The 26,123-nt window shown below is 38.8% G+C and overlaps 1 protein-coding gene across 3 annotated transcripts in view; it reads right to left on the reverse strand.

Moving 5' to 3' along the window:
- LOC113227789 (protein 4.1 homolog) overlaps window positions 1-26,123 on the reverse strand; it is a 141,531-nt gene that overhangs the window by 24,380 nt on the left and 91,028 nt on the right. For all 3 annotated transcript variants that reach the window (XM_026460791.1, XM_026460790.1, XM_026460789.1), the window contains exons 2-8: window positions 11,022-11,187; window positions 10,426-10,573; window positions 10,076-10,192; window positions 9,754-9,937; window positions 8,784-8,936; window positions 7,064-7,249; window positions 5,569-5,741 (exon numbers count right to left, since the gene is read on the reverse strand). In XM_026460791.1, coding sequence (XP_026316576.1) covers window positions 5,569-5,741; window positions 7,064-7,249; window positions 8,784-8,936; window positions 9,754-9,937; window positions 10,076-10,192; window positions 10,426-10,573; window positions 11,022-11,165 — 1,105 coding nt within the window. In that variant the 5' untranslated portion in view covers window positions 11,166-11,187. The remainder of the gene's footprint in view (window positions 1-5,568; window positions 5,742-7,063; window positions 7,250-8,783; window positions 8,937-9,753; window positions 9,938-10,075; window positions 10,193-10,425; window positions 10,574-11,021; window positions 11,188-26,123) is intronic.

Raw genomic sequence — 26,123 nt, forward strand, 5'->3', positions numbered from 1 at the left:
TACCGATATTTACCAACTTCAATAATCTTCATTACATAATCTGTTGGCATAATGTCGGAGCTAAAGAGCACGTCGCTTCACTAAAATTAAAAAATAAAAAGTTCAGGAAGTATTGTACTTTTTTGTTTACAATTGTATGTCAATAATTACTTCGGAGGATGTATATGTCAAAAGTTCAATAGATGGTTGGACGGAGTATAGTTAATGACAAGGATGGCAGAATAAGTGACGTTACTTGACCTTAATAATCGTCATTTTTTGAATTTACTGAAAGAATCAAGTAGTTTCAGAAACATAATTATAACTTTCATATTAAAAATCCGACCTCTTAAATTCGTGGAATTACATCTATTTGCTAAGTTATATTGAAAATCGGTTAAAGGAAAGCGGGCGAAACCGGATTCATCACCTAGTTTGCCGCTCTTAGAGGTGGAATATTTCTTCAAATTTAAATAGACCCAATACGGAGGTGCCCTCTTCCCAACACGCTACAACTCCGCCATCTTTGAACCGATTTTGATGATTCCTTTTTTGTTGGAAAGACTGTCTTCAGAAGTGGTTTAAATTTGAAGAAAATAATCGACCTCCAAGGGTGGTAAACTAGGGGACAACTGAATTTTGAGGTCGTTTTTTTTAGTACTCTGTACTCAGGTTAGGTTATTAAACTCATGTGATTCCGTCTCATGAGGCTTCTGAGCGCTTTGATGTCCCGCGTTTGATGCAAATAGCATTCAAGAAGTTTCGGTCGTTTATGACCAAACTTGTTACATTTATTTATTAAAAAGTAAATGTTAAATCATTCTCAGAAACAACCATTGATAAACATATTGAGTCAGAGTATCACACTGTTGCTAAACATAGGTGATCGACGCGCAAAAATATTCATACCGCTTGTATCATACTTTACTGCAGGTATGGTTGGATGATGTAATGCAGTCATGAGTAAGAAGATTTTTAAATTGTTTCAAATTAAAGATTTATACGATTATCTCAACATGATCAACAAACCACTATACATCTTTAACTGCCACCGTTGCCGAACGGTTACCATTCTGGATTGCCACGCAGGTGTCCCGGGTTCAATTCCCGGGATGGGAGAAATATTTGTATGGCCTACATTTATTTATCTCGTGAGTTTGGGTGTCTCTAGTGCGGGGCACTGAGTGTGTGAGCGTTATATTGTTAAGCCGCCACAACTTCACGTTTTCCAAGGGTTATGAATCGTCTTCGACGTGCAAGTTTCTTCACGATGTTTCCTTCAGCATTAACGAGAGGTGAGCTACTAAACGTCACAAAGATTACGTAACTTTGAAATAAAAGTAAGTCATAGGGATCTGAACCGTCGACTTTTCAATTTAAAAGGAATGGCGAACGCAAAAGAAATCATTTTCATCATATGGGAGGCCGACGTTCCACCCCTATGTTGTGGATTTTCCAAGGATTCGCACGAAACGTTTCGCTTCCACATTTATTTGGCGAACGGTTATGGAGTGGACTTCCCTGCGTGCTGACTGGTTCCCTAAACGGTATAACTTGGACGTTTTCAAGGCGAGAGTAAGTAAGCATTATTTAAGTGTGTATGCTACATTCTCGATCTCATCGTCACTTTCCATCGCACTTATTTTTTAGTAATAAAAAAAATTCCAACCCCTACTACACTAATAAAGACAATATCCCAACAATAATAATGATTTATAATAAAAAAATAAATTACGGCAATTAAAAAAGCTAGCTGTTATTGAGTGACCTACAATTTATACTTTTTGTTTAAAGAAGAAACATAATTAATAAACAACTTAATATTGTTTTTACAGTGGTAATTATGTTTACTTATCGTGAGATTGTTACCGTAAAATTGTTTGTAAATGTGATGATTAACGTTTTCCTCGAATCCGTGAGAATCCTAAAGCTAATTTGAATACAAATCTCCATTTGAGTACATTATCTAATTTTGGGAATAAAAACTAGATAACTGAAGGTCAATTGGTTTATTAAAATCTTATCCTACAACTAATTATAGCAGCTTTATAAAATTAAGTGACTTTTCAGGTATTCTCGGATAAACTGTTCGAGATATTATTGTGAAATATTATTGAATACTCGAACACGTAAATAATATAACTTTAGTGTAAAGTTTTTGTTTCACAATAGTTTTAAACATCGTGAACATTGACTTACAATTATATGGACGTCGGGTCCGCGCTAAAAAGTGTGCGCACTTGTAAGGCGCTAAAATCGTATACAGAGCGCGACACTCCGCTTTAGTCTTCATTTGTTCTACGGACAGCGCGATACTGCGATGACATAACAATTTAAATTTCGAATAGGTTGACTTGGGACATTTTTTTCGTGGTTTTTGTATTAGACCCGTCGTCCATTTATTTGTAAGTCAATGATCGTGAATGACAAATTTTGAAATTCAATATACATCACATGACAACATACGCATCATTTTCGAGTCGATAATCTAAACTAAGTCAATAAAAAATAACACTGCTATTAATAACAAATTAAATTTGGATGCTGTTTTAAAAAAACTTCACAAGACAATTTTTTTTGTCAGCGTTATTGCACAAACCTACCCTAATTGCAGTTATCTGGCAAGGTGACAATTAGGCGCATGAGTGTGCCGCCCAATCTGTGCGTTACGTCATAAATAACAAAACGTGTGAACGTCACATGTTTGACATTCCGTAGTATAACATCCGAGACGAGCTAATGTGTCACTGTGTGTCAGACTGTACGTCGATATGTATTTTTGAAGATGTCAGTTGATGACGCCATGCTTTTATTAGGAGAATCAGACACCGACATTGCTCATTGATTCGTTCTGTTCTTGGAAAGAATTTCCAATAAATAAAGAAAGTTTCAACAAACTATAATTGCGAGTTGATAGCAAACTTATTGAGTATGTTGAGTGTGTGCGTTATTATTATTATTATTGGAATTAATTTAATTATATCGGACACTAATCAGTTATATTTCCCGAAAACCACAGGTCTTCGCTATTGAAGGCTAGAGTGAATAGGAGTTTTTCAGACAAATACATCGGCACTTATAAGTGCGGTTGTAGTCAAGCGTAAATCTGGTTTTAATTTTCTAATTGTCTTCAAAAAGGTTCACGATTAGTCTGCATTTTTACCGACATCAAAAAAAGGAGGAGGTTCTAAATTCGATTGTATTTTTTTTGTATCGGCATTTGAAAAACGATTTTGATGATTCTTTTTTTGTTGGAAAGAGGATACCTCACTTATAGTCCCATCTAAATTTGAAGAAAATATCCACCTAATAATAGTGGCAAATTAGGGGATGAATCCGGTTTAATAATATAATTTGGCAAATAGATGTAAATTCCACCCACGTTTAAGGTCGATTTTTTTAGTACTCTGTACTGAGATTATTTTGTTTTCTGTCAACTTCTTTTTTTAAATTCTTTATTTATGATATTACCTTGGATTCAAGTCCTTAGACCGAAATATTAGGTTGCTAACAGATTGACTGCATGTTTGAAGTTAATGCGTGAAATCGCGGTCTCGGATAACGATCAGTCTACTCTTTTAAAATTAAAAACTATTATCATACCAAGCCGATTTGCCCGCGGGCGGCCATGACTGCATTTTCGAGGTAAAAGATTTTATATGCATGCATGTAGGAATTTTGATATTATCATTATTTGTCTTACCACACTTTTACATATGTTTATTTACTTATTAATTATAATAATAGTCAATGTAATATTTAGCAGTATTTATATATTTTGCGTTTATTGCTGGAGTCGAGAGTATGTTACTGCAGTACATGCTTTTAAGTCCCGTGTTGGCATGACGCTGCAACACAGACCATACCAGACTATTTATTTTATATGTTTACTTTAATTTTAATTGCAAAATAATTATTTGTACATACAAAACTGTTTTCTGTGTTGTTGTATTATGCTAATGAAAATATGTCTATGTCTGTTAGCAGCCTTAGAGGTAATAAATATAGAAAGTAATATAAACAACTATCCATGTAGTTTATTTAAGTTGCCGCTAGATGGCGTTGAACCATATTGTGTATTTTCTAAATAAAAGAATAAAATACATGAACGTTTCATTTGGGTATTTTTGGAACGTTATACAACAAAAACACCAAGTCACTTTGTGAGAGAAATGTGTGAATAGTGTGAGTGTCGTGCGAGTAAAATGATGTACCTGACCCATACCGGTTTATTTGGGAAATGTGCCAGTGTTTGTGCTTTTCTCGATATGGGTCAATGACGGCACTTGTTTATACCGGGATTCAGTGCTACGTGTCATGTACGCGGAATATGGAGTTGATTCCAAAGTTTGAAATGATTCGAAGTCTCAAGTCACGAGCCTGATGTTAATATTTAGCTGTGTAATGAATTTTTATCACACATGCTCGTAAATAGCAGTATATAACCATGCAGCGAAACAGTGAATTAAGCGGTATTTTTATCATACGGCCATACGGTAACGATTTTTTAAATTCAGGAGCACCGACAAGTTGCCAGCTCGGCCAGTGGCCCCGCCGTCTCACGTCAATTTGTACAAAGCAATGGACTTTTTTATTTACTAAATTGAAACGATTTTTCTAGCTTTCCGTAGGTGTGATAAAATACATATAATAATAAATACTAAAAATACAATTGTATCACAACAACTACAAAATTTTCGGGCCATTGAATTTGTCGCATTGTTCGTAGTTGCCTATTTACCGCAATACAAGGGTCCACAATATAGTAAATTAATTATATTTAAGAACGTAGGTTTTGTAAGGATGGTTTTAAATAGTCTTACCAAGAGGTCATAAAGCAATGTTTGAAGAATTTTACAATAGTTTTCATTGGCTCCTCGGTTCACACAAACGTAAATTTGTTGGCAATATGCAATATTCTTATATTGAACACACAATAAGTAAAAAACTCAGTTAGGACCTCAAATATTTAGTAGCAGTAGAGCAGTGAAGTACGGCCAACTTACTTATTTCTGCCGACACGCAGTAATGTGAGCTTTACTATGTTTTGCGAATTTATAGGCATATGGGACTTATCAACTTATGTCTCAGGGTGACAGGTGCAGTGGCAGTCTTCGGGATCTTTGCGATTTAAAGATCTGAGTGGCATTGCAACTGTTATGGGATGGTGTGTCGCTTACCATCAGGCGCACGATTTGTTCGTCGTGTGAACGTACTCTAAACATCGTGGTCGATTTTATAATTATTTTAGTGTATATGTCTCAATATTGTATAATTCCTTTTTTATCTGTTATTCGCTTTCTGTGGCTCTTGGTGTAAACATCAAACATTTTATTACCACTGCATAAACTTATACTTATTTCAATATTTCCAAATGGATATTATTTAATAAATGAATGAACGAATGAATGAATGAATGAATGAATGAATGAATGAATGAATGAACGAACGAACTAATGAGAATGAATGAATGAATGAACGAATGAACTAACGAACGAGTGAATGAATTAATGCATGCATGAATGAATGAATGAACGAGTTATTGAATGAATGGGTGAATGGATGAGCGAACGAACGAGTGGTACTGACCGTCCATGGAGCGCGAGGAGAGCTTGCGGTGGCTGAGCGTGCGCGAGAAGAGCGGCGGCGCGCGCGTGGGCGGCGCGGCGCGCGACTCGTAGTGCGTGCGCCCCGAGTAGCGGAAGCGCGAGCCCAGGCGCGGGAACAGCCCGCTGCGCTGCGCCGGCGAGGGCGACATCAGCCTGCGAACGTCCGCAAGTTGTAGCTCCCTCTAATTGTGAAGGCACCAGCCACGCGTCGGAGACAGCAGTAGAGCTCCGTGTGCAAGAGTTAGTACTGCCACCTTACCTATTTCGCCCGCCAAGCAGCAATGTCAGCGTTCCTGTGTTCCGGTTTTGAAGAGTAAGAGTGCCGGTGAAATTACAGGCACACGGGACTTGTCAACTTATGTCTCGGGATGACGGGAGCAGTGATCTTTGCGATTTAAATCTCTGAGTGACACTGTAACTGTTATGGGTTGGCGAGTCGCTTGCCATCGGGCGCACGACATGTTCGTCCCGTCACTTAATATTATAAAACAAAAAAGATAGCACTAAGGTAGTGCCCCTTGAAGGAGACCTGCGGTCAAGTGGTCTAAACAGGATAGACTGTTTACAAAATTTTTATATTGTAGTTCCAAACAATACCTCACTGGTATTTGTAGCAAGTGTATGAATAAATATTAAATAAAAACGACATGCTACCATGTATTACACAACTTGATCAACATTAATCATATATTTCTCAAGTATGTACGACACAGGAATGTTTTTGGACCATTTAATAACAATGGAATATTTTAAATTTTCCACTAATAAGTTAAATGTCACACTCAATATCAAAAGGTTTAAGAGTCTATACTACCTCAAATGGCTTTGGTTGATTTCGCATAACAGTGAAAGTGTTGAATAAATCACTTTGGAAAAAATATATAGTAAAATAGAGGATATACACTAATTAGTATACGGTGTGAAAACATAATTTCTAAAAATTTCCTCAATAGAAAAAGAACACAAACTTACCTCGAAATTTTACAAAAAAACCGCTGTATTCAATAAGTACTTTACATGTACCAATGATTTTTTTCTTTATACCAATTGAATTAATTAGAACACATAGCATACGGTATACATTTTTGAAATGAGTCTGATTTCGTTTGTAAAAAAAATAAATTCTGAAATAAATCCCTGTCTCTCGGCCGGCGCGATACAACCGATTCAGTACAGGAAAAATTTTAAATCGAGCTGAGATAGTGTCGACTCTAGTTTATTAATTAGTAATCCATTATAGTAGTAATGAATGTCACAATTTTGTCAAAAATGAATTATTTACGTCAAAACATAAAAAACCCAGAAACAAATTCTGTACGTTATATATTAAAAAGAAAAATTTTGTATCCTAGCATGACTTACAGAACTCGGGAAAAGAATGTTCCTAATTGATAAAATATTTCCATTATTATTGTCCAGGTTTTTAATTTCCCGGTATGTCATTATGGAGATTTGTAAGAATGTTCAGTTTATACCTGAAGAATGTGTGATGTTCGACACAGGTCTTCCATAACTTTTTCGCAGCTCGGTGATTAGCCAACTTGAACCCGACCGTGGACTCGAATTGCTCGAACTCGCCCGGACGCAGTTTCACGTAGAAATTGTGACGCTTGTAGCTGATCTTCAAGATCTTCGGCCACGCGAAGCGATTGATGCGGAGTCTGGGAAAATAAAACGATGCTAGGCGTCACACAAATAAATATATACCATCAGGGTAGGCAGAAACCGTAGCCTTCCACATGTCAACTTTCCGTTACTGACAACAACGTTAAGTTCGGTTATATAGAGAAGACGAATAAGAGAAGATTGCCGAAACAGTTTTAGCTTAGTTTATTTCTCTCAACATTACAAATTCCATACAAGTACAATTACATATTTAATACTACTCTTCAAAAAGGGAGCGTCAGTTTACAAAATAATGAGAAATAATTATATAACAGCGAGTCATAAGTACACAATAGTGTACATATACAGATCAAGATAATTTTGTGAAACCTAATTGAATTAAACTAACAGTGTCAGGTGTACAAATAGTACAGGAAATGGCAATATGTATTCTTAATAAGTAATAAATGTAAATTAAATTATAATAATGTGGTAAATTATTATATAATATAAACAAATGGCATAATATTATATACTTTTATAAGTGAGTGTGAGCACGATATCATGACCAAATTGCGGACAAAAAATCCGACAAAAAAATTGCGGGCTTAGTTCCATGCCGGGAGAAATAAATGTTTGTGTGGCCTACATTTATTTCTCTAGTGAGTTTGAGTGTGATTTGTGATTGTCTATGTGTGTGTCCATGGCACCCGCGACACAGGGTTTTCCTAGTGCGGGGCTATGTTGAAAGTGTGCGTTATTATTATTATAAAACTCTAAGCATTCGCATTTGCAACATACATCCGCACATTATTATAAATTATCCTGTTACTTTAGTCTATTAAAAAAATAAACAACTCAAGCAATTTGGACGTCTGCGTTACTTCAAAAACTTTTACCGTCCGTCATTCAAGCGTGCCTGCTCTTCAAATACTACATAAATTTAGACAGCAGGTATCAAAATTAAATTCATAACAGTCAAAATGACTTCTATTAATACTATCTTGAAATTTCTGTATACAGAGAAATATGTACTAAGAGTTTTCTTAAATCGTATCTCTTCAACACTCTATTAATTAAAAAAAATAATTTCGCTTTGTCTCATTAAGTAACATTGGAAAGAACAAAGTCCTACTTAGCACAACGAGTTTGTTTTAGAAAATCCTGTCGCCCTCTCGTTGGTCTCAGTTATCTTTTCCTTCCTTCAATTCCGGTTTTTATTCTCAGTCCTTCATTGTTCATGCGGTCAGACTTTGAAACGCACTTCCTATTACATCATTAGCTACTTTTAAATTCAGAGTTGAGGAGCATTATTTATCTACTGTACCATCCATTTTATAGGTATTGTAGTTTGAAATATGTATTTATCTAGTTTATAATAGTTTAATGTTATTAATATTGTTTTACATAATTTTGTTTTTTGTGTACGTAATCCCGTTATGTATTCTGTAATGTGCAATAAACAATAATATTAAAAAAAAAGATCTTGACATGACAGATTTTTTTTTTCAACGTCGAGAACGTAGACAGGTATACTATGATCAAATTGCCATAGCAGTAATAATAAATAGCAGTCTTTGTAATACTTACTTTTCCCTATGCACCAATATGCCAGAGGAGCAAACGCCAAGTGTGATGTCCACATCTTCGGAGTCCTTGGCGGGGTGGAAGTCCACTCCGTACATGGCCAACTTCTTTGCGTTCTCCAGATAGTTAAGTTCTGCTTCTGCTGGGGTTTGACCTCTGGAAAAAGAACTTGTTGATTAATGGAAAACGAGGAATTGAAAATCACAGTATTATGTACGATATAATGATATATTACCTAAATTTTTTTTTATAATATCAAGTGACGGGACGAACAAGTCGTGCGCCTGATGGTAAGCTACACGCCTGTCCATAACAGTTGCAGGTACCATTAAGAGGGGCACTGCCACTGCGCTCTTCACCCTGAGACATAAGTTGACAAGTCCCATGTGCCTGTATTCGTACCCTTCAAAACCGGAAAACAGTAATGCTGACATTACTGCTCGGCGGCGGAAATAGTTAAGGTGACAGTACTTCCCTGGACGAACTCTTTCACAAGGAGTTAAAACAGCAGTTTTGCTGCCTCACTGCCCGCTTCGAAGAGGAGAGTTTATGCCACCAATGCGACACAACTTCGAAAACTTTTTGAAGTAGAATTTTTTAACATTTTAAATGTTGGCTTTGAGTAAAAGTGGTTGGAAATCGCCAAAGACATGAAGCTGTGGAAGGTTTTGGGGGAGCCCCTTGCTCAGTAGAGGGACACAATAGGTTAATAAAAAAATAAAAACATTTATTTAGTATATATAAAAAACAGGTTACACCAACTCAATCATAGTTAAAAATCGAGTTTCCAACCCCAATATTAAGTAGGAGACATGTCTCTCTCCCACAACGAGTCGACGCTATGTTTTCCTTTACAATTAAAACAATTGATAATTAAGAAGGCGAACTGTACGTCATTCGACAATTCGAAAAAACACGACTGTGCGGACCTTCCCTTCTGGCGTTACCAGTGTTAAATAACAGTAGAACTCACCTATGCGTCTTATGCAGTTCAAGGACCTTCTCCTCGAGTTCCGGCGTGCAGGAGGCGGGGGGCACCAGCTTGAGCTGCTTGCACAGCCCCGCGCCTACCTCCGACTCCTCATAGTCACCCAACTCCGACTGCAGCAGGTAGCTGGCCAGGAGAGCGTGTGTCACCGTGGAGCAGGGCAGGCGGCCTGATAAATTAAAAGCACATAGTGTTGATAAAGGACAGAACGATATCATTGTCATTATTAGAGGTTTTCAATCGGGCTATAAAATACCTCGTCTATCACTTCAGGACAAAGAATCTCAGAATTCCAAGAGATATTTACCTTCCAGCAGATCTTTGCGTATGGCGAGTACAAGCTGGTACCTGGTGAGCTCCTCCTGCAGTTGCGCCGGCTCTGGTGGGTAAAACTTCACCGCGAACCGTACCTCCCATGGGTCGTCTGGAAAATATACCACGGATAATTTAATATGACAGAACATAGATCCGTTCTTTAAAAATATCTCTGGAAATTTCTGCTCACGCTATACTACTAACTTTCGAGTCTCAAGGCATTCTGCTATATTAAGAATTTTCATATATATTCACATAACAAGGACACCTGGAAAATGATGGGCAATGCTGTCGGTGATGTTCCTTCATCTGGTTAGACCTGACTAAAAAAATTACACTCACGTTTGAGCAACTTGGTGACGCGCTTCTCGAGGTCGATCCAGCAACGCGGATCGCCGCGGTCCTCGTACAGCAACCCGAAATAATCCTTTTCCACGAGGTTCAAGCTGTCGCAAACTTTGCCCAACAGCTCATGACCGCGGATTTTTCTCTGCAATTCCAAAGAAATAAAAATTAGGACACTGTAACTGGTTATGATTATTCCCTCAGAAAGGATGTTAGATGTATTTAGTCAACCCATACGGATTGAAGAATATTCAAAGAGTTACTTATTAAATCTGTGACAGAGATTATACCACACCAATCAACAGATGGCATCATATCTTAAGATCGCATTCTACAACATTGAAAACACGACTGAGGATGACATACAAATTAAGCCTTGTTTTTAGCGTGTCGATTGTTTTTATGTAAACTTTATATATTTACAATTAATGTATAGAAAGGAAAGTGACCTATCCGACATAGAGTGAACACGGAATTGTAAACAGTCGAGAAATAGCAAGCACGGCTTGCATATTCGTATAATTGTGGTTGATAGGCCCAAGGATAAGGGCAGGATGTGTTCGAATCTATTTCTAGACATATGAGATACTAACATCAGCTTCAAAGTCCAAATATGACCCGTCGAGCAGTTCGACCTTGATCCGGACGAGGTTGCCGGTGATAGGGCGGCGGCGCGGTGAGGCCAACTTGCCGGACCGCGTGTCCTCTTTACTTTCCTTGGCCACGCTCTCCGGCATGGTGCCGCGTGACCTTTACTTCCTGAAAACAACGAGAATAAGTGCTATAGTACCTTTTAAGGATACTATCAGTGGTACATATTGTTCGGAAATACATAAAAAGTGTAAAATTTTTCATTCTATAGGTGTTTCTTCTTCAGGAAAACTGAGAATATATGTAAATAATAGGGGGTATGGCGTCTATTCTAAACAGATAACCACACACTACAATAAAAGTGATTTAAAGGTAACCAACACTTATAATTCAAAAACAGCATGACCACATTGATTGTGTTTAAACACATTGATGACATCCTAATTAAGATTAGCCTAAACTTAATTAGGATACCATCATCCACCTTTCACGTAAGCGAGGTCCTAACGTATTTAAGTTACAATTTCTGGTTAAATCGGCTAATGTAAAGAAAAAACCCGTAAAGAAATCTAACCAAACAATGCACTGCACCCGAATGAACGGCGCCTTGAAACCCTGAGGGGCGCCCTTCATAGACAATGGGCCGCAACAGGTGCTGCGATGACTGAAAGGACAATGGTGTGTAAATCAAGCGGCGACGTGAGAACTTCACTGTTTTATAACTGTACATAGTTTGTTGTAGGAAATCTTTGAATAGATGATTTGTAGTAAGAGGTTTTTCATATGCCATACAATTGCAGCAAGGAAAATTTATATTTTGAATATATTTTGAAACTGTTGGACATTTGCGCTGACGACATGGAATGAAGCAACAACCGAACGGTGACCAGCGAAGAAGTCGAACTGTGGTTGATAATGATGATAGTGGTGATAGTGGTGAACTTAGGTTCTCTCTCTCTCTCTCTAGTAGACTCCTAAGAGTCTACTAGATCATAGTTCATAGTTTACTACGCTAATGAAATGTCAATATGTATAAGGGAGTATTGTGATCTTACTTCGATATGTATTTACTTTGCAATATCTTCTTCAACAGTAATCTGGATTCGAAAAGAAGATGGCGCAGTCTTGATCTGTACTTAACTCATGTTTGTGTGTATCACGGGACCCTTCAAGGAAGTAATTAACACTAGCTGAATACTTAGTTTTGTGTCTTCTGTTTTCTTGGGCGAACACATTTTAAAAAATTGTACATAAATAAAAAAGATTCTACCCACAAGTTACACTACACTACTTTGACACATTTCACTCGAAGACAACTTCATGTAAAATTCGTTTTGTTATAGACCCTAAAAAGATGGCGCCGCCAAAGCATTCGATGTACGTGCTGGCGACATGGTTCTTATCTAACCTATGCTAGCATAATATCTTTTTTTTGGAGCTGGCCCGATTTGTTTGATTTGTATTTCCCGTTGGTGATCAATTTGTTCCAATTAGAGTCTGTAAGCGCCGAGGTCGCTCAAGATTCAGGATACGTTACATCATGGGTGGGTGGTCAAGTACAGGAATAGCCTTGTTGCCTTGCTACTTGGGGTCGCTAATTTAAGTTATTGTCGTTTTTATTGTGTTATGAATGTTTGCGTTGAGAGTACAAGGTTTCTCATTAGATCCAAACAAGACTATCACTTCTGAAACATATCGACAGCTAAACAGTGAGGTATTTCAGAAACACCTAATTCTTCAAAGCTGACAAATCTTTTCCCGGTTCAATGTTGTCATGTGATTGTCTAAGGAAAGACTCGGTGTGTCGGTAACAATAAAATTTAGCTCATTCTGAAGATAGCTATGAAAAAATACATAAAAATTAAGTATTTTAGTTTGGGCCACTATTTTTAATAAGCAGCGATACGTTTAATACAATCTCTATTTCTTTAATACACAAAAACAAATAACCAACAGATAATCGACAACGGAACGCCCGTATTATCTGTCGGAGAGAAATTTGCGATTAAGTTCAAGCTTAAAATGCAGGTCTTGCTAAACATACTTGACACCGTTTAGGTATAACAATTATAATGTCGAGATTTTACTCACCAATTATCGTACGAAATAGACTCAGTAAGTCACCCAATGGACAATGATGTAAGGATTCCGAATGGGTGACCTCGGCGCCGGGCGGCCTTAATTCAAGCAATTGACGCCGGTTACTGGCAAGGCTCTAATGGAGACAAGACAGATAGTGACACTATAGGAATCAGAATGTATAGTGCTTCTGACAAATTATAACAACCGTACGTTAAATCATTAGATTAAAAAAAATTAAGACTATAAACTCTACTCTCCTGATATAACTAACTTAATTGAGTTACTAACATATTTGGGATCAGTGAAACGGGATTTACAACCCCCTTCAATCAGTTTTTCAATATCTTATAGAGTTTCAATTTTATTGTAAAGCCAAAACAGCGTAATTGACACTTTTTAGGGGACAATAAAACTATAGGTGCCAATCTCTCGGAAGTTACCGAAATGCAAATGCATTAGAATTGTGACAAAAAAAACAGATCATGATTCAGAAATTTCTGGTAAATACATAGCACATTATGGCACGAGGAATCTCAACACTAACAGGAACTTCAACTTTTTCAACAATCCAGTCGTCTTGTGAATGCTAACAAATCATAATTATATAAATACTACCCGCAGCGGCAAATACGAGGCGCATATCATTCGCTTCCGTCACGACAATGGAGAAACCAAACGAGCGTTTGATTGCTCTCAATTATTCGAGAAATTTGTATGTTTTTGTATAGACAACAGAGAAATCGCTAGTTTAGAGATGTTACAACGTAATGAAAGCTACATTGAAATTTGCTGGTGAATGTACCGGATGCCATGCCGTGATGATGCCTGAATGGTCTATGCCGATTTATGGCAGTATCCTGATAAATAAACGCCGAATAGTGAATGATACTGCAGTCCATTGCAGTAGGAAATTTAATCTAATTAATCTCTTGGCTCCAATAGAGAGAACAAAAGAGAAGCGACTGATTTGCAGTGCCGCTCAGGGCCTTAAATCGCAAAGATCTGAGAGACCGTCACCATGAGATATAAGTTGAAAAGTCTCATGTGCTTCTAATTTCACCAGCTCCTTCACCCTTCAAAACCGAAACGCAGTAATCCTCACATCACTGTTTGGCAACAGAAATAGATAAAGTGGCAGTACATTCCTGGGCGAAATCTTTCACGAAGAGCTCTCTACTAAGATATTGGGATAAACCAATCACGTCGCTGTAGTAAATTCAAACCAAGCAATGAAATACCTACTCTATTCATAACGTGCATAGACTGTGAATCTGATCTTAGGTATAAGTGCTTTCCCGCAATATAACGTGAGAATATTTTTTTTACACAGCGAGAGTGAGAAATATGGACTAAGTAATTGCGTAAATGTTTGCAATTCACTTAGCAACACGTTCTATCGATTTATTACACTTTGTTTGAACATTAAATGAATTCAAAAGTTTCTGTTCGCAAGTTACTTTATAATAAACCTCAATTAAATCTGATATACCAAAATTTAGACTAAAACGATTGGCTTTCAGCCAGACTGAGTCATCGTGAGGTACACTCGAGTGAAACATTTCCTGACCTTACGATGATTTACGGATGAGAAGATATTGATGCTTTGATGTGGAAATGTAACTATATCGATTGATGTTTTAAGCATGGTCATTGAAATGAGAAAAGTGCAGATGGAAACAATATAGGGGAGCCTGAACTTGAGATTGGTGTGCACTGCTCACTTTACTACTTGGTGGAAGAAGTAGGTACAGTACTTCCCTGGACGAACTCTTCCACAATGAGCTCTACTGCTACTACAGCAGTTTTTTCCCTACATTTAGCGGGAGTTTCTTCCATTTAGGTACAATTAATTTTATTAATACACGAATTAATAATTCATGATTTGATCAAATATTTTTATTTGTTTGATCAGAATTTGACCCTCAATCGGACTAGTATCAAAGACCAGGGCACCATGACGTAATTTGTACAATAATTATAAAGGATAGGTATCAATGTTGTGCAGCGATCGAGATATGTAACCGAGCGACCCTGACCGCCATGACATCATGGTGGCACTTACGTAAACTAGACTGTCGTTTAATGTTCGCGTTTGGGTGGATGTAGTGTTACGCGTAATCTTGGTAATAACCTGATGATAAAGGTGCTAAATTCATTTATCTAGTTATTTTATCCCGCGTCTCTGGATTAGCAATGGACTTATTTTTAACCGACTTTAAGAAAGGAGGAGGTTCTCAATTCGAGTCTATGTTTTTTTCTTTTTTTTTGTATGTTACGCGATAACTCCGGTATTTGTGAACCGATTTTCATGATTCTTTTTTTTTTTTTTTGTTGGAAAGAGGGGGTACCTCCATAGTGGACCCATTTCATTTTGAAGAAAATCATCCAGCTCTAAGGGTGGCTGTGCACGCATGAAGATTCATTTTTACAAATAGCGCCTAAATTTTATTATAAGAAGCAATTATTTTAATGGTTGATTTTTCTATTCTCCAATTCAAGGCGTTTTCCTCTCTCAATATACTTTGAGTAGTGAGAACCGATTTTATTATCTCCTGTGTCAAGTCCTGTATAGTGGCGAACTAGGGTATATTTCAATAAAACTTGGCAAATAGACGTATTTTCACGTACTTTTGAGGTCGGTGTTTTTAGTACTCTGTACTGAGATTATTCCGGATTTAAATCGCGTGTATTTAATTTTTCAAACAAACCGACGTTTCGGACCCTTTACAGGTCCCATGGTCACGATTGACTGAGGTGGTACAGTCATCAACCTCTCTGATATTAATGCAAACCACCCTATTTTTTCACTATAATTACAAAAGTTATTAATTAAACCTTATTTTCATTTTACAAAGAAAACATCCCAATTTACGCTAAATTAAGTTTTACAAATTATTTTATAGAATGAATTTTTGTTAAGTTCAATTTATTAGTAATTAATTAATGCTAGAAATTAGAATAAATTAAAACTCGGTTTGTTCGAAAAAACAAACATACGCGATTTAAATCCGGAAAAATAGTTTGATTTCCTAAGTATATTTGTTAAGTAGTACTAAGTACTTACATACTTTGTTATGATTATGAATACAAAGATAGTACACACAGAAAAACTTTTTCGTCGACCCGGTGGGACCCACACGTCCATGCTGCACCGTAGCATTGTTCTAACCATCTGATCCACGGGTACAGTTGCCGCGCCGTCGTAATTCTCCTATGTGTTTTCTTTATAGATCTTTGTACTGACTTTCGGCATTCGTCGCCGCTAGTGATCTAGTAAGAGATTTTTAATAACCTTCTCACCTCAGTCGATACCTTTGCAACTATCACAACTGACGCAGATGTCGCTTTTGGATCAAATGTATTTAAAGAGATTTTTTTGTGAAATAACACCACAAAAAATCTCATTAAATATATATATCATGCTGTCAAAAACAAAATGTAGGTCAAAAGCATCACGTCTTTGATACAGTACAAATATGAAAAAAAAAAACTTGACGAGTGTTTATGATACATGCTGCTTTACAGTAATGTTTAGTTGTGAGATGGAAGCATTTCAGCAGCGCCATTAGATTTAGTTACTACTAAAGAAAACATAGTTAGCTGAAAGGCGACACCGGTGCTTAGAACCCATATCAAAGTATTTATTGTCATGAAACTCCAAAGTAAGTTTCTCATAACAAAGTTTTATTGTCGTGGAATTACACAATTGCACTTTGTAGTTCCATTATAATAAAAACTTTGTTATTGGAACTTAACGCCTCAGTCTAAGCTTTAAAATTCATTTCACAATACACTTTTTTTAGATATCCCTTTTCATTTCAGGATGTCATGAAACTGTATCACCCTTTCCATCCATTTATAAAAATCGTTCAAGACATGTACAAAATTGCACTAATGTATTACGACGCTGCAATTAAAATTTTCAGATCTATATTAGAGTGAATCATATCAAATTTTAGAACTACTTGCTAAATAACTAAAGTGGTATACACCAATACAAGTAAAGTTCCCTGATATTACCAGGCACATGGGACTTGTCAACTAATGTCTCAGGGTGACGGGCGTAGCAGTGCCCCTCAGATCTTTGCGATTTAAAGCTCTGAGTCGCACTGCAACTGTTATGGACAGCTTACCATCAGACGCATGACTTGTTCGTCTTGTCAATTGATATTATTAAAAAAAACTTGACGCCAGGACAATGTTATACCAGTATATTTAATCGAAGCAATCGGCCAATAAAGCATTTTTCCGAATGTGATTCACTCGTACTATTTTTCAATTCTATATAAAGAAATTTGCTAGTTTAAAAATGGTGCGATGTAATGAAAGCTTCATTGAAATTGACTGGCGAAACAGATCCCGTGCCGTCATAACGCACCTGCGAATTACACGAAAATGGTCGGTCTATGCGGATGTATGGCTCACCGATATAAGCGTTCTGGCGATGAGTGAATGTCGAATAGTGAATAATACTGTAGTTAATAGCAGGTGGAAATTTTGTCTGACCAATCTCTCTGTGATAATTGAAACGACACTGAAAAGATAAAACGGCTAACATGCATTTGGAAAATACTACAGAAGAGCCTAAAGAGCATAATATAAAGTAATTATTTTTAAACAACAAAAAATTTTTAACTATGAAATAAATATGGAACAGCTGAAACTTTCTAGTTTTCGATAAAACAAATAAACTTAGTTAGGACTTTTTTTTGGAATAATTGATAATTATTGTATAATTATTGCTTTTTTTTCTAATAGCAAGTGACGGACAGAACAAGTCATCCAACTGGTGGTAAGCGACACGCCTATCCATAACAGTTGCAATGCCACTCAGAGCTTTGAATCGTTAATATTTTAGGGTCAATGCCACTGTGCCCGTCACCCTGAGATATAAGTTGACAACATTTTACCTTTTATACAACGTTTTACAAAATTTGTTCACAATTTATCTACTGTAGTGTCGCGTACCTATAAAATAAATAAACTTTTAATTTGATTTTTAACTGTCTCCGTAGCAGAATGATTACTATGCTAACCTGCCACACAGAGTAAGAGTAATTTGTGGTTGTCTATGTAGGTACGTGTCTATGGCACCCGCAATACAGGGTTTAGTGCAGGGCTATAAATGTGTGTGTTAAAAAAAGAAAAAGACCATTCATTAATCGTGTCTGTAAAATCGTGTTTAAAGAAATCAGTATACCGTACAAAAGCTCTACAGTGCCCACCACAAGATTATGCAAAACATATTCCCTCTTGAAAACTTGCCTATGCCTCGTGAAGTTTGTTTTTTTACCGTCTGCCACGGGAGACGGCGCACGAGGATGGCAGATTGTATTCACTTGAGCGCTACCGCGGTTCACTTTGCCGGAAGGCTCTCGACAAAGTTGGAGAGTAATAGCTTTTTATTTTGGAAAGTAAATATTTTCTATATTTTTTTATATTTTTCTTTGAAAACGAACACAATGTCAATTTTAATAATAATAGTAAAATGACGTCAAGTTAGCGAAAATGAGCTAAAAACGAACATGCAAAATAATATGTGTAACGTCACAATATCGACAACCTTCGGATTTCCGAATGCACCCGAATACAAATGCTCAAGTCTAGCAATGATTCAATCAATATAATATTATTGGCGTAGAAGCCAGTTGTTTTGGTAAACAACTGGCGTGGGTATATAAAGGATCGAATGACAACCGCCTGACTCACTCTTTTGGCGGCATTCCTCGAAGCAACATCGTGCTCAACGTATCCCGAGTGGACCGACGATTGGTTCGATTACCTTAATTAGCTTGCTTTATTAACGTTCATTACTTTGTTCCACTGTTAGTTAAAAATTGTTTTGATTCATTAAAATTAAATTTGTTATGTAGATTGCTATCGATATTTTTTTAATGTTTTCCTGCTTCTGTACCTAAGATCAGAAGTGGGATAGAACTCAAGCCCTTCTGGCAATAAAACCGCTTGCTGTCTGCAATACTTTCGAGTGGAATAAAGTACTCAATTATCGTGTGATTTTTATATTTGTTTTTGTTGATTATGTCCGATTACGATCGTGATCGTAATCGAAGGTCGCGGAGTGGGACTCGTCGACGCGATGGAGCTCGTAGGAGACGGAGCCGTGTACGTAATTGCACTCCTCCGCGAACGGAGATTTTTGATCGCTTAGATTCGACTTTAAATTCGATTCTGTCACGAATTAGTGCATTAGAAAGTAACGGCGCGAATAACAACCTCGCCGTACGTGGTTCTGCTATGACTCTTAACGAACCCGTAAGTGAGAACTGTAATAACAGTTTGCGATCGGTCGTAATTCCGCGCCCTGAGATATCTACGCCTAAGCTCAATAGTCCACATCACGAGTTAACTAACGTAAATAGTGCCGATAATTGCGCAACCATTGCGAGTACGGTAGACTTGAACGAAAAACGTCCCGAATTAAATATTGCGACTTTACCACCTACATCCAATAATGAGCCAGCGCAGTCTACCTCCACTCAAGATTTAGTCAACGCTTTAAAATCATTACGAGGTGGTCGTACCGACAATTACTTCGTTTCAAATTTTGACCCATCAATCCATGACATTGATGCCTGGTGCCAGGAGGTAAAACGCGCTAAGCTATCAAATAATTGGAATGAGTATGAGTGTTTATCACGGGTCGCAGGTTGTCTTAAGGGCGATGCACGTAATTGGCTGAACGAGTGGACGTCTAACGATCGTTCGTGGTGTAATTTTGTGCGGGAATTCAGGTTGTTGTGCCCGCGTAAACTCGATTACGCAAATATTTTATATGATGTGATGAGCACCAACTCGGACAAGTATACTACTTACGCGGAGTATGCTAGACGAACACTGATGCGACTTCGAATCGTGAAGGGACTTAGTGAAGAACTTATGATTCTCATTATTATTAGGGGTATTACGGATCCGCAAATTAGGGCTGCCGCGGCGAACGCGGACTTGACTTCCGAAAACTTAGTTTCGTTTATGTCCCTTTATGTCAAACCTGGCCGTAATAGGCAAGATGCGCGTATGTCATCGGCTAAAAAGCGACCGATTAGCGGCGAATCGTCTTCATTTTCGCGCGTTAAATGCTTTATTTGCGGCCAGCTTGGGCATAAAAGTTATCAATGCAATAAGAAGCCGAAATTTGATGCTAATGCAGATTCGAATGGTAGTAAGGAATCTAAAGGCAATCCTAATATCTGCTCATTCTGCAAAAAGTCAGGTCATTCGGAACAATCTTGTTTTGCGAAAGATAGGTCCGAACCTCGCAACAAACGCAAGGTTAACTTGTGTTCGGAAACGCCAAATACTTTAGAGAAAAATTCCGACCTTACTACAGCTGTTATTCAGGGCATCCCTATTGATGTGCTTATCGACAGTGGGGCACTTAATGTCTCTTTAATTTCATCTGATGTACTCAAGTATTTCCCCTGCCAACTGAAACCTGTCAATTGCACATTAAAAGGGATAGGTAATCAGGAAATAGTGCCGGACAGTTACGTTACTCTTACAATAGAATTTAGTGAGATTTCGATCGAAGCGGATTTCGTAGTGGTACCGGCGTCATGCATGAACACTCCGATAATCATCGGTACAGACATTTTGAATCGCGAGGGTGTTACTTACGTACGCACCAAGGATAGGCAATACCTAACGCGTACTACTGATAGCCCTAAATTAGTCGGTAACTTAATTAATGAACAAATTACTATTAACACGCCCCTTCAGGGCGCTGAACGCGAATCCCTGTTAGCTGTACTTTACGAGCATTCGGACTTTCTAATATCCGGTACCGCATCAACCACGGTAAAGACTGGTAAGATGCATATCAATTTGACCGATGAAACGCCGGTTGCTTATCGCCCGTATAAGCTTTCGCACCAAGAAAAGCTTAAGGTACGTGAAATTATTAAGGACTTAAAAGATAAGGGCATCATCAGGGAATCGCAGTCTCAGTATTCGAGCCCGATCATCCTTGTGAAGAAGAAGGACGGATCGGATCGAATGTGCGTGGATTATCGGGCGTTGAATAGACTCACAGTTCGGGACCGGTACCCCATGCCACTCATAGACGATCATATCGATCGCCTTGGTAAATTTCATTATTTCTCAAGTCTTGATATGGCGACTGGGTTCTACCAGATCCCGATTGAAGAGGAATCGATTCACAAGACGGGATTTGTTACACCAGAGGGGCATTACGAATTTGTTAAGATGCCCTTCGGATTGACAAACTCCCCGATCGTTTACCAGCGTATCATCAATAAAACACTGCGCAATTTTATCGAGGCCGGTTCTGTCCTGGTTTATGTTGATGACGTGCTCCTGTTGAGTTTAACTGTTGGAGAGGGAATCGAATTGTTGAAACAAGTTCTCTTAACTCTCACTGAAGCGGGATTCTCGATTAATTTGCGCAAGTGTTCATTCCTAAGTAAGGAAGTCGAGTATTTAGGTAGGGTAGTCGGTCATGGTCAGGTAAAGCCGAGCCACCGCAAAGTTGAGGCTTTAATTAATTCTACGCATCCAAAAAATGTCAAGCAGGTGAGACAATTTTTAGGTCTAGCGGGCTATTTCAGACGATATATAGAGGGGTATGCGTCTAAAACCGCCTGCATATCGCGACTCACAAAAAAAGATGTCCCTTTTCACTGGGGTCAAGAGCAAGAGGGGGTGCGTCAAGAAATAATAACTCGACTTACTACTGAACCGGTACTTTCTATATTCGACCCTGAACTGTCGACCGAGGTCCACACGGACGCTAGTAGTATTGGCTATGGTGCGGTGCTGCTACAGACTCAGAAAGATGGCAAAAAGAGCGTGGTCGCGTACTTCAGTAAGACAACGCAGGGTGCGGAAAGTAGGTACCACTCCTACGAACTTGAGACTTTGGCAGTGGTTAGGGCGCTGCAACACTTCCGGCATTACTTGATAGGCCTCAAGTTTAAAGTTGTTACCGATTGTAACGCGCTAAAGGCTACTGAGCGAAAAAAGGACTTGCTTCCAAGAGTCGCGCGTTGGTGGGTATACCTCCAAGACTTCATGTTCGACATTGAATATCGAAAGGGCACACAAATGTCTCACGCTGACTACTTAAGCCGCAACCCTACTGCCGAAGTCCACAATATTGTTCGTCCTCGTAATTGGGCTCAAATGACGCAAGCTGCCGACGGTGAGACTCAAGGACTCATCGAACAACTGGAGAATGGTCAACTCGATCCTCGTCGTTACGTTTATCAGAACGATTTACTTTACTATCGCTATTCACCAGTAGGAGAAGAGTCAAAACTGCTGTGTTACATTCCTAAAGGTCATAGATTGAGTCTCTTACGCATATTCCATGATGAGCACGGGCATGTAGGTGTCGAAAAGACTTTGGATCTAATTCTAAAGCACTTTTGGTTCCCCGGCTTGCGACAATTTGTGGCCAAGTACGTCGGCCATTGTCTTACGTGTATATCTCGCAAACGTGTGCCACGAGCTCCTCATCAACACATCACTTCGTGGCAAAAACCCGATGCTCCTTTTGATACAATACATGTCGACGCGTTGGGTCCCCTGCCAGTATCTAACGGCTACAAATTTGTGCTTGTTATGGTGGATGCATTTACAAAGTATTCACTCCTATATCCTTTGAGCCGGCAAGATGCTGAGGAGCTTAAGCGGGCTGTATCCAATGCAATTTCCTTGTTTGGCGTTCCGAAGTTGTTAGTAGCTGATCGTGGACGTATGTTCGAAGCAAACAGCTTTGTTACCTGGATCAACGAGATGGGTTGTGATGTTCACTATATTACGCCCGAGATGCATCACTCCAACGGCCAAGTCGAACGATATGTCAGAACGCTTCTTAATCTAATTCGCATCCAAGCTACCAACAAGAATGCGCAATGGTCGGAGTCCATATGGCGGCTGCAGCTGGTTTTGAATATAACAAAACAGAAAACGACACAGGTTTCCCCTTTAAATTTGCTTGTCGGGATAGACGGTGCTACGCCGGTTATCAGGAGCCTGATTCGTGATGTTGCTGTCGATAACACGCGGCCTAATCGTGCGGCGTGGCGTGAATTGTGCAGAACAAGGGCTAGTGAGTTATTGCAGCGCAATCTCACTCAGCAAGATGCCAGCGCTAATGAGAAGCGCCGCCCAGCTCGTGTGTTTCAGGTCGGTGACTTCGTATTTGTCATTAAATACTCTCAGTCGACGGGGAAACTTGATCCAGGGATGCGGGGCCCATACCGAGTACAAAAGGCTCTGCGGAGCGGCCGTTATGAGCTAAAGTTGTTGAGCGGGTCATACGGGAAGACAACTCAAGCGGCGGCTGAATATATGGTGCCTTGGCGAGGAGAATGGTGCCCTGAGTCGTGCGCTGTTTTCTTTGAAAGTGAGTGTATAATTGTCTTTGTTGCTGTAAAACAAAAGTTGTGATTCTGATTGTCATTTCCTGCTACTCATATCCCTTCTCTCAATTTCATAAAGGCCTTAATGTTATAATTTATCCTGAATTCCCGAATTACATGACTGCACATTGACATACTTACCTGACGGACACTATCAGCTTCCATGACAATACGAATCACAATAGAACTGTAACAGCAAGGCAAGGTTACTACCATTGACGGGGCAAGAGCTGCGGTTCTCCCCCGACGACGACGACATGGATTCGCTTTGTCTGGCTGCGGTCAGTGCAATGTGGTTAGTTGTGTGGAGCTGCGGTTCCACATTCGATACATTCTGTTTGAGTGTCTCGCTGCGGCTGACGCTAGATGTATCGTACCAAGGCTGCGGTCGTGGTTGTTGGAAAGTAGGCGCCGCGGTTCCTATCTTTCCAAATGGTAATGCGATACGGAGTTACCTCTGTTCGTGTTAGGTAACTATGGTGTGCACACTAAATTTGTAGGTGAGACGTCTCATAGGTGTATGGAGTGGATGAATAGATGAATGATGTGAGCTTCTGGAGAAATGACAGTCTGTTACCTTAAACGTAGAACTTTACTGAGAGTTGAGGAACGAAATGTGTGAACTACTAGTGTGAAAGTGATAGGCATAAAGTAGGAGAATGTGCAAAGAAATCACAGACTTCATATTTCAGATAACGAGTTAGAAGTTACGGACGTTGGTTCTTCCTCAGCACCAGAACCCCATGGGGCACCACTGGTTACACCAAATGTCCCTGAGGCCGGTACTTCATCGCATGACATGACGTCTCCAACACGAGCACCTGATGTCGCGAGTGATGATGAGACGACTTCCAACGTGACGGTCACGGATCTAATGGCTCCGGAGGCCATTGAAGATCTTCTTGACACGGGTGCAGTCGAGGACGACGCTGAGTCAGGAGAGGCCGTATTGGCGTAGAAGCCAGTTGTTTTGGTAAACAACTGGCGTGGGTATATAAAGGATCGAATGACAACCGCCTGACTCACTCTTTTGGCGGCATTCCTCGAAGCAACATCGTGCTCAACGTATCCCGAGTGGACCGACGATTGGTTCGATTACCTTAATTAGCTTGCTTTATTAACGTTCATTACTTTGTTCCACTGTTAGTTAAAAATTGTTTTGATTCATTAAAATTAAATTTGTTATGTAGATTGCTATCGATATTTTTTTAATGTTTTCCTGCTTCTGTACCTAAGAATATATAATATTTATTCGTCATCACAGGTCGTAGCATGTTAATGTACAAACTTATTTAACACAGCTATGATGCACCTCTTACAGAGGCATACGAAAATTTAAATGTCCAATTTAATTAATTAATGAAATTAATTTATCATCACCCCTCATGGAAGAATGGCATAAGTAAAGTTACGTAAAATGTTGCTATTTCTTCATTAGTACAGAAAAATATAACCCATAATTGGAGGGGTCCAATTCTTTTAACTCTATATCAGTCGATAGTGTTACAAGAATTGAAGAGGCTGTGGCTTATATTTTTCTGTATCTAATGGAGAAATAAACATTTATGACTTAACTTTACTTATGTTATTCTTCCATGAGGGGTCTGTAAATTAGAATTCAGAACTACATACTTTACTGTTTTTCTTTTTTACCACGAGATATTAACAAAATGGATAGTTGTACTGTACAAATGTCAAAAACTTCTTATCGGGTAGATGCTTTTATTCTATTGACTTTGAATAGTACTTTGCCACCTTGACTGCGTTATCCGTGGCCGCGTAGATATCTTCTTTCGTACAGATATTAGAGCATAAGGGGCACAACAGCAAGTGCTGCATGGACCCCCTCATTGAACCCCCAAATACACATCTTATCTACACAGCGACCCACCTGAGTGCGAAACTATTCAAGGACTTCCACACGAACCACCGCAGATCATAGCCTGATGGTAGTTGATCGTGAAGGATGGTGAAACTAGGCGGTGGGGGTTTTTCTGTTTCGACAGTGCACTAGGTAGTGCCATTCGCTAGTCGCAGTTTTTGTAGCATTTGTGGGTGCATTTTAATAGCCTTAGAGTTCCTTATGAAAGAGGTCGTCCAGGGAAGTATTGCCACCTAAACTATTTCTGCCGCCAAGCATTACTGCGTTCCGGGTTGGAAGAGTAAGGGTGTTACTGAAATTACAGGCACATGGGACTTGTCAACTTATGTGTCTACCATCAGACGCACGACTTACCTCCTCGCAGCGCATACCGGTAACAGCTAGGGACGCTAATGCAGTGCCTAGACTGGCTAATCTTTCCAACACGATGCTTCAATCGGCTTACGACCATGTCAAAGACTATAAGACAATGAAGTCAGGGACCTATATCAACTCCTTTGTGTCATAGTTACAAAATCATCAGTACTATAGTGAAAGCAGAGTTTTTATTTTGTCACCACGCCTCATTGTCAACGCGACCCACTTGTGGAGCATTGTGGAAAGTTACTGTTCACAATTTTGTACAAATTCAATGCACTTAGAGAATGGAATGTGAGGACTACTTGTTGTTTGATAAATAATATGGAATTGCTACATATGACGTTGTGGCTTGAATGAAAATGGACTAACAATTTTGT

Source organism: Hyposmocoma kahamanoa, unplaced genomic scaffold (genome assembly GCF_003589595.1).
Source record: "Hyposmocoma kahamanoa isolate Upper Pololo Valley unplaced genomic scaffold, ASM358959v1 215, whole genome shotgun sequence".
Taxonomy (NCBI): domain Eukaryota; kingdom Metazoa; phylum Arthropoda; class Insecta; order Lepidoptera; family Cosmopterigidae; genus Hyposmocoma; species Hyposmocoma kahamanoa.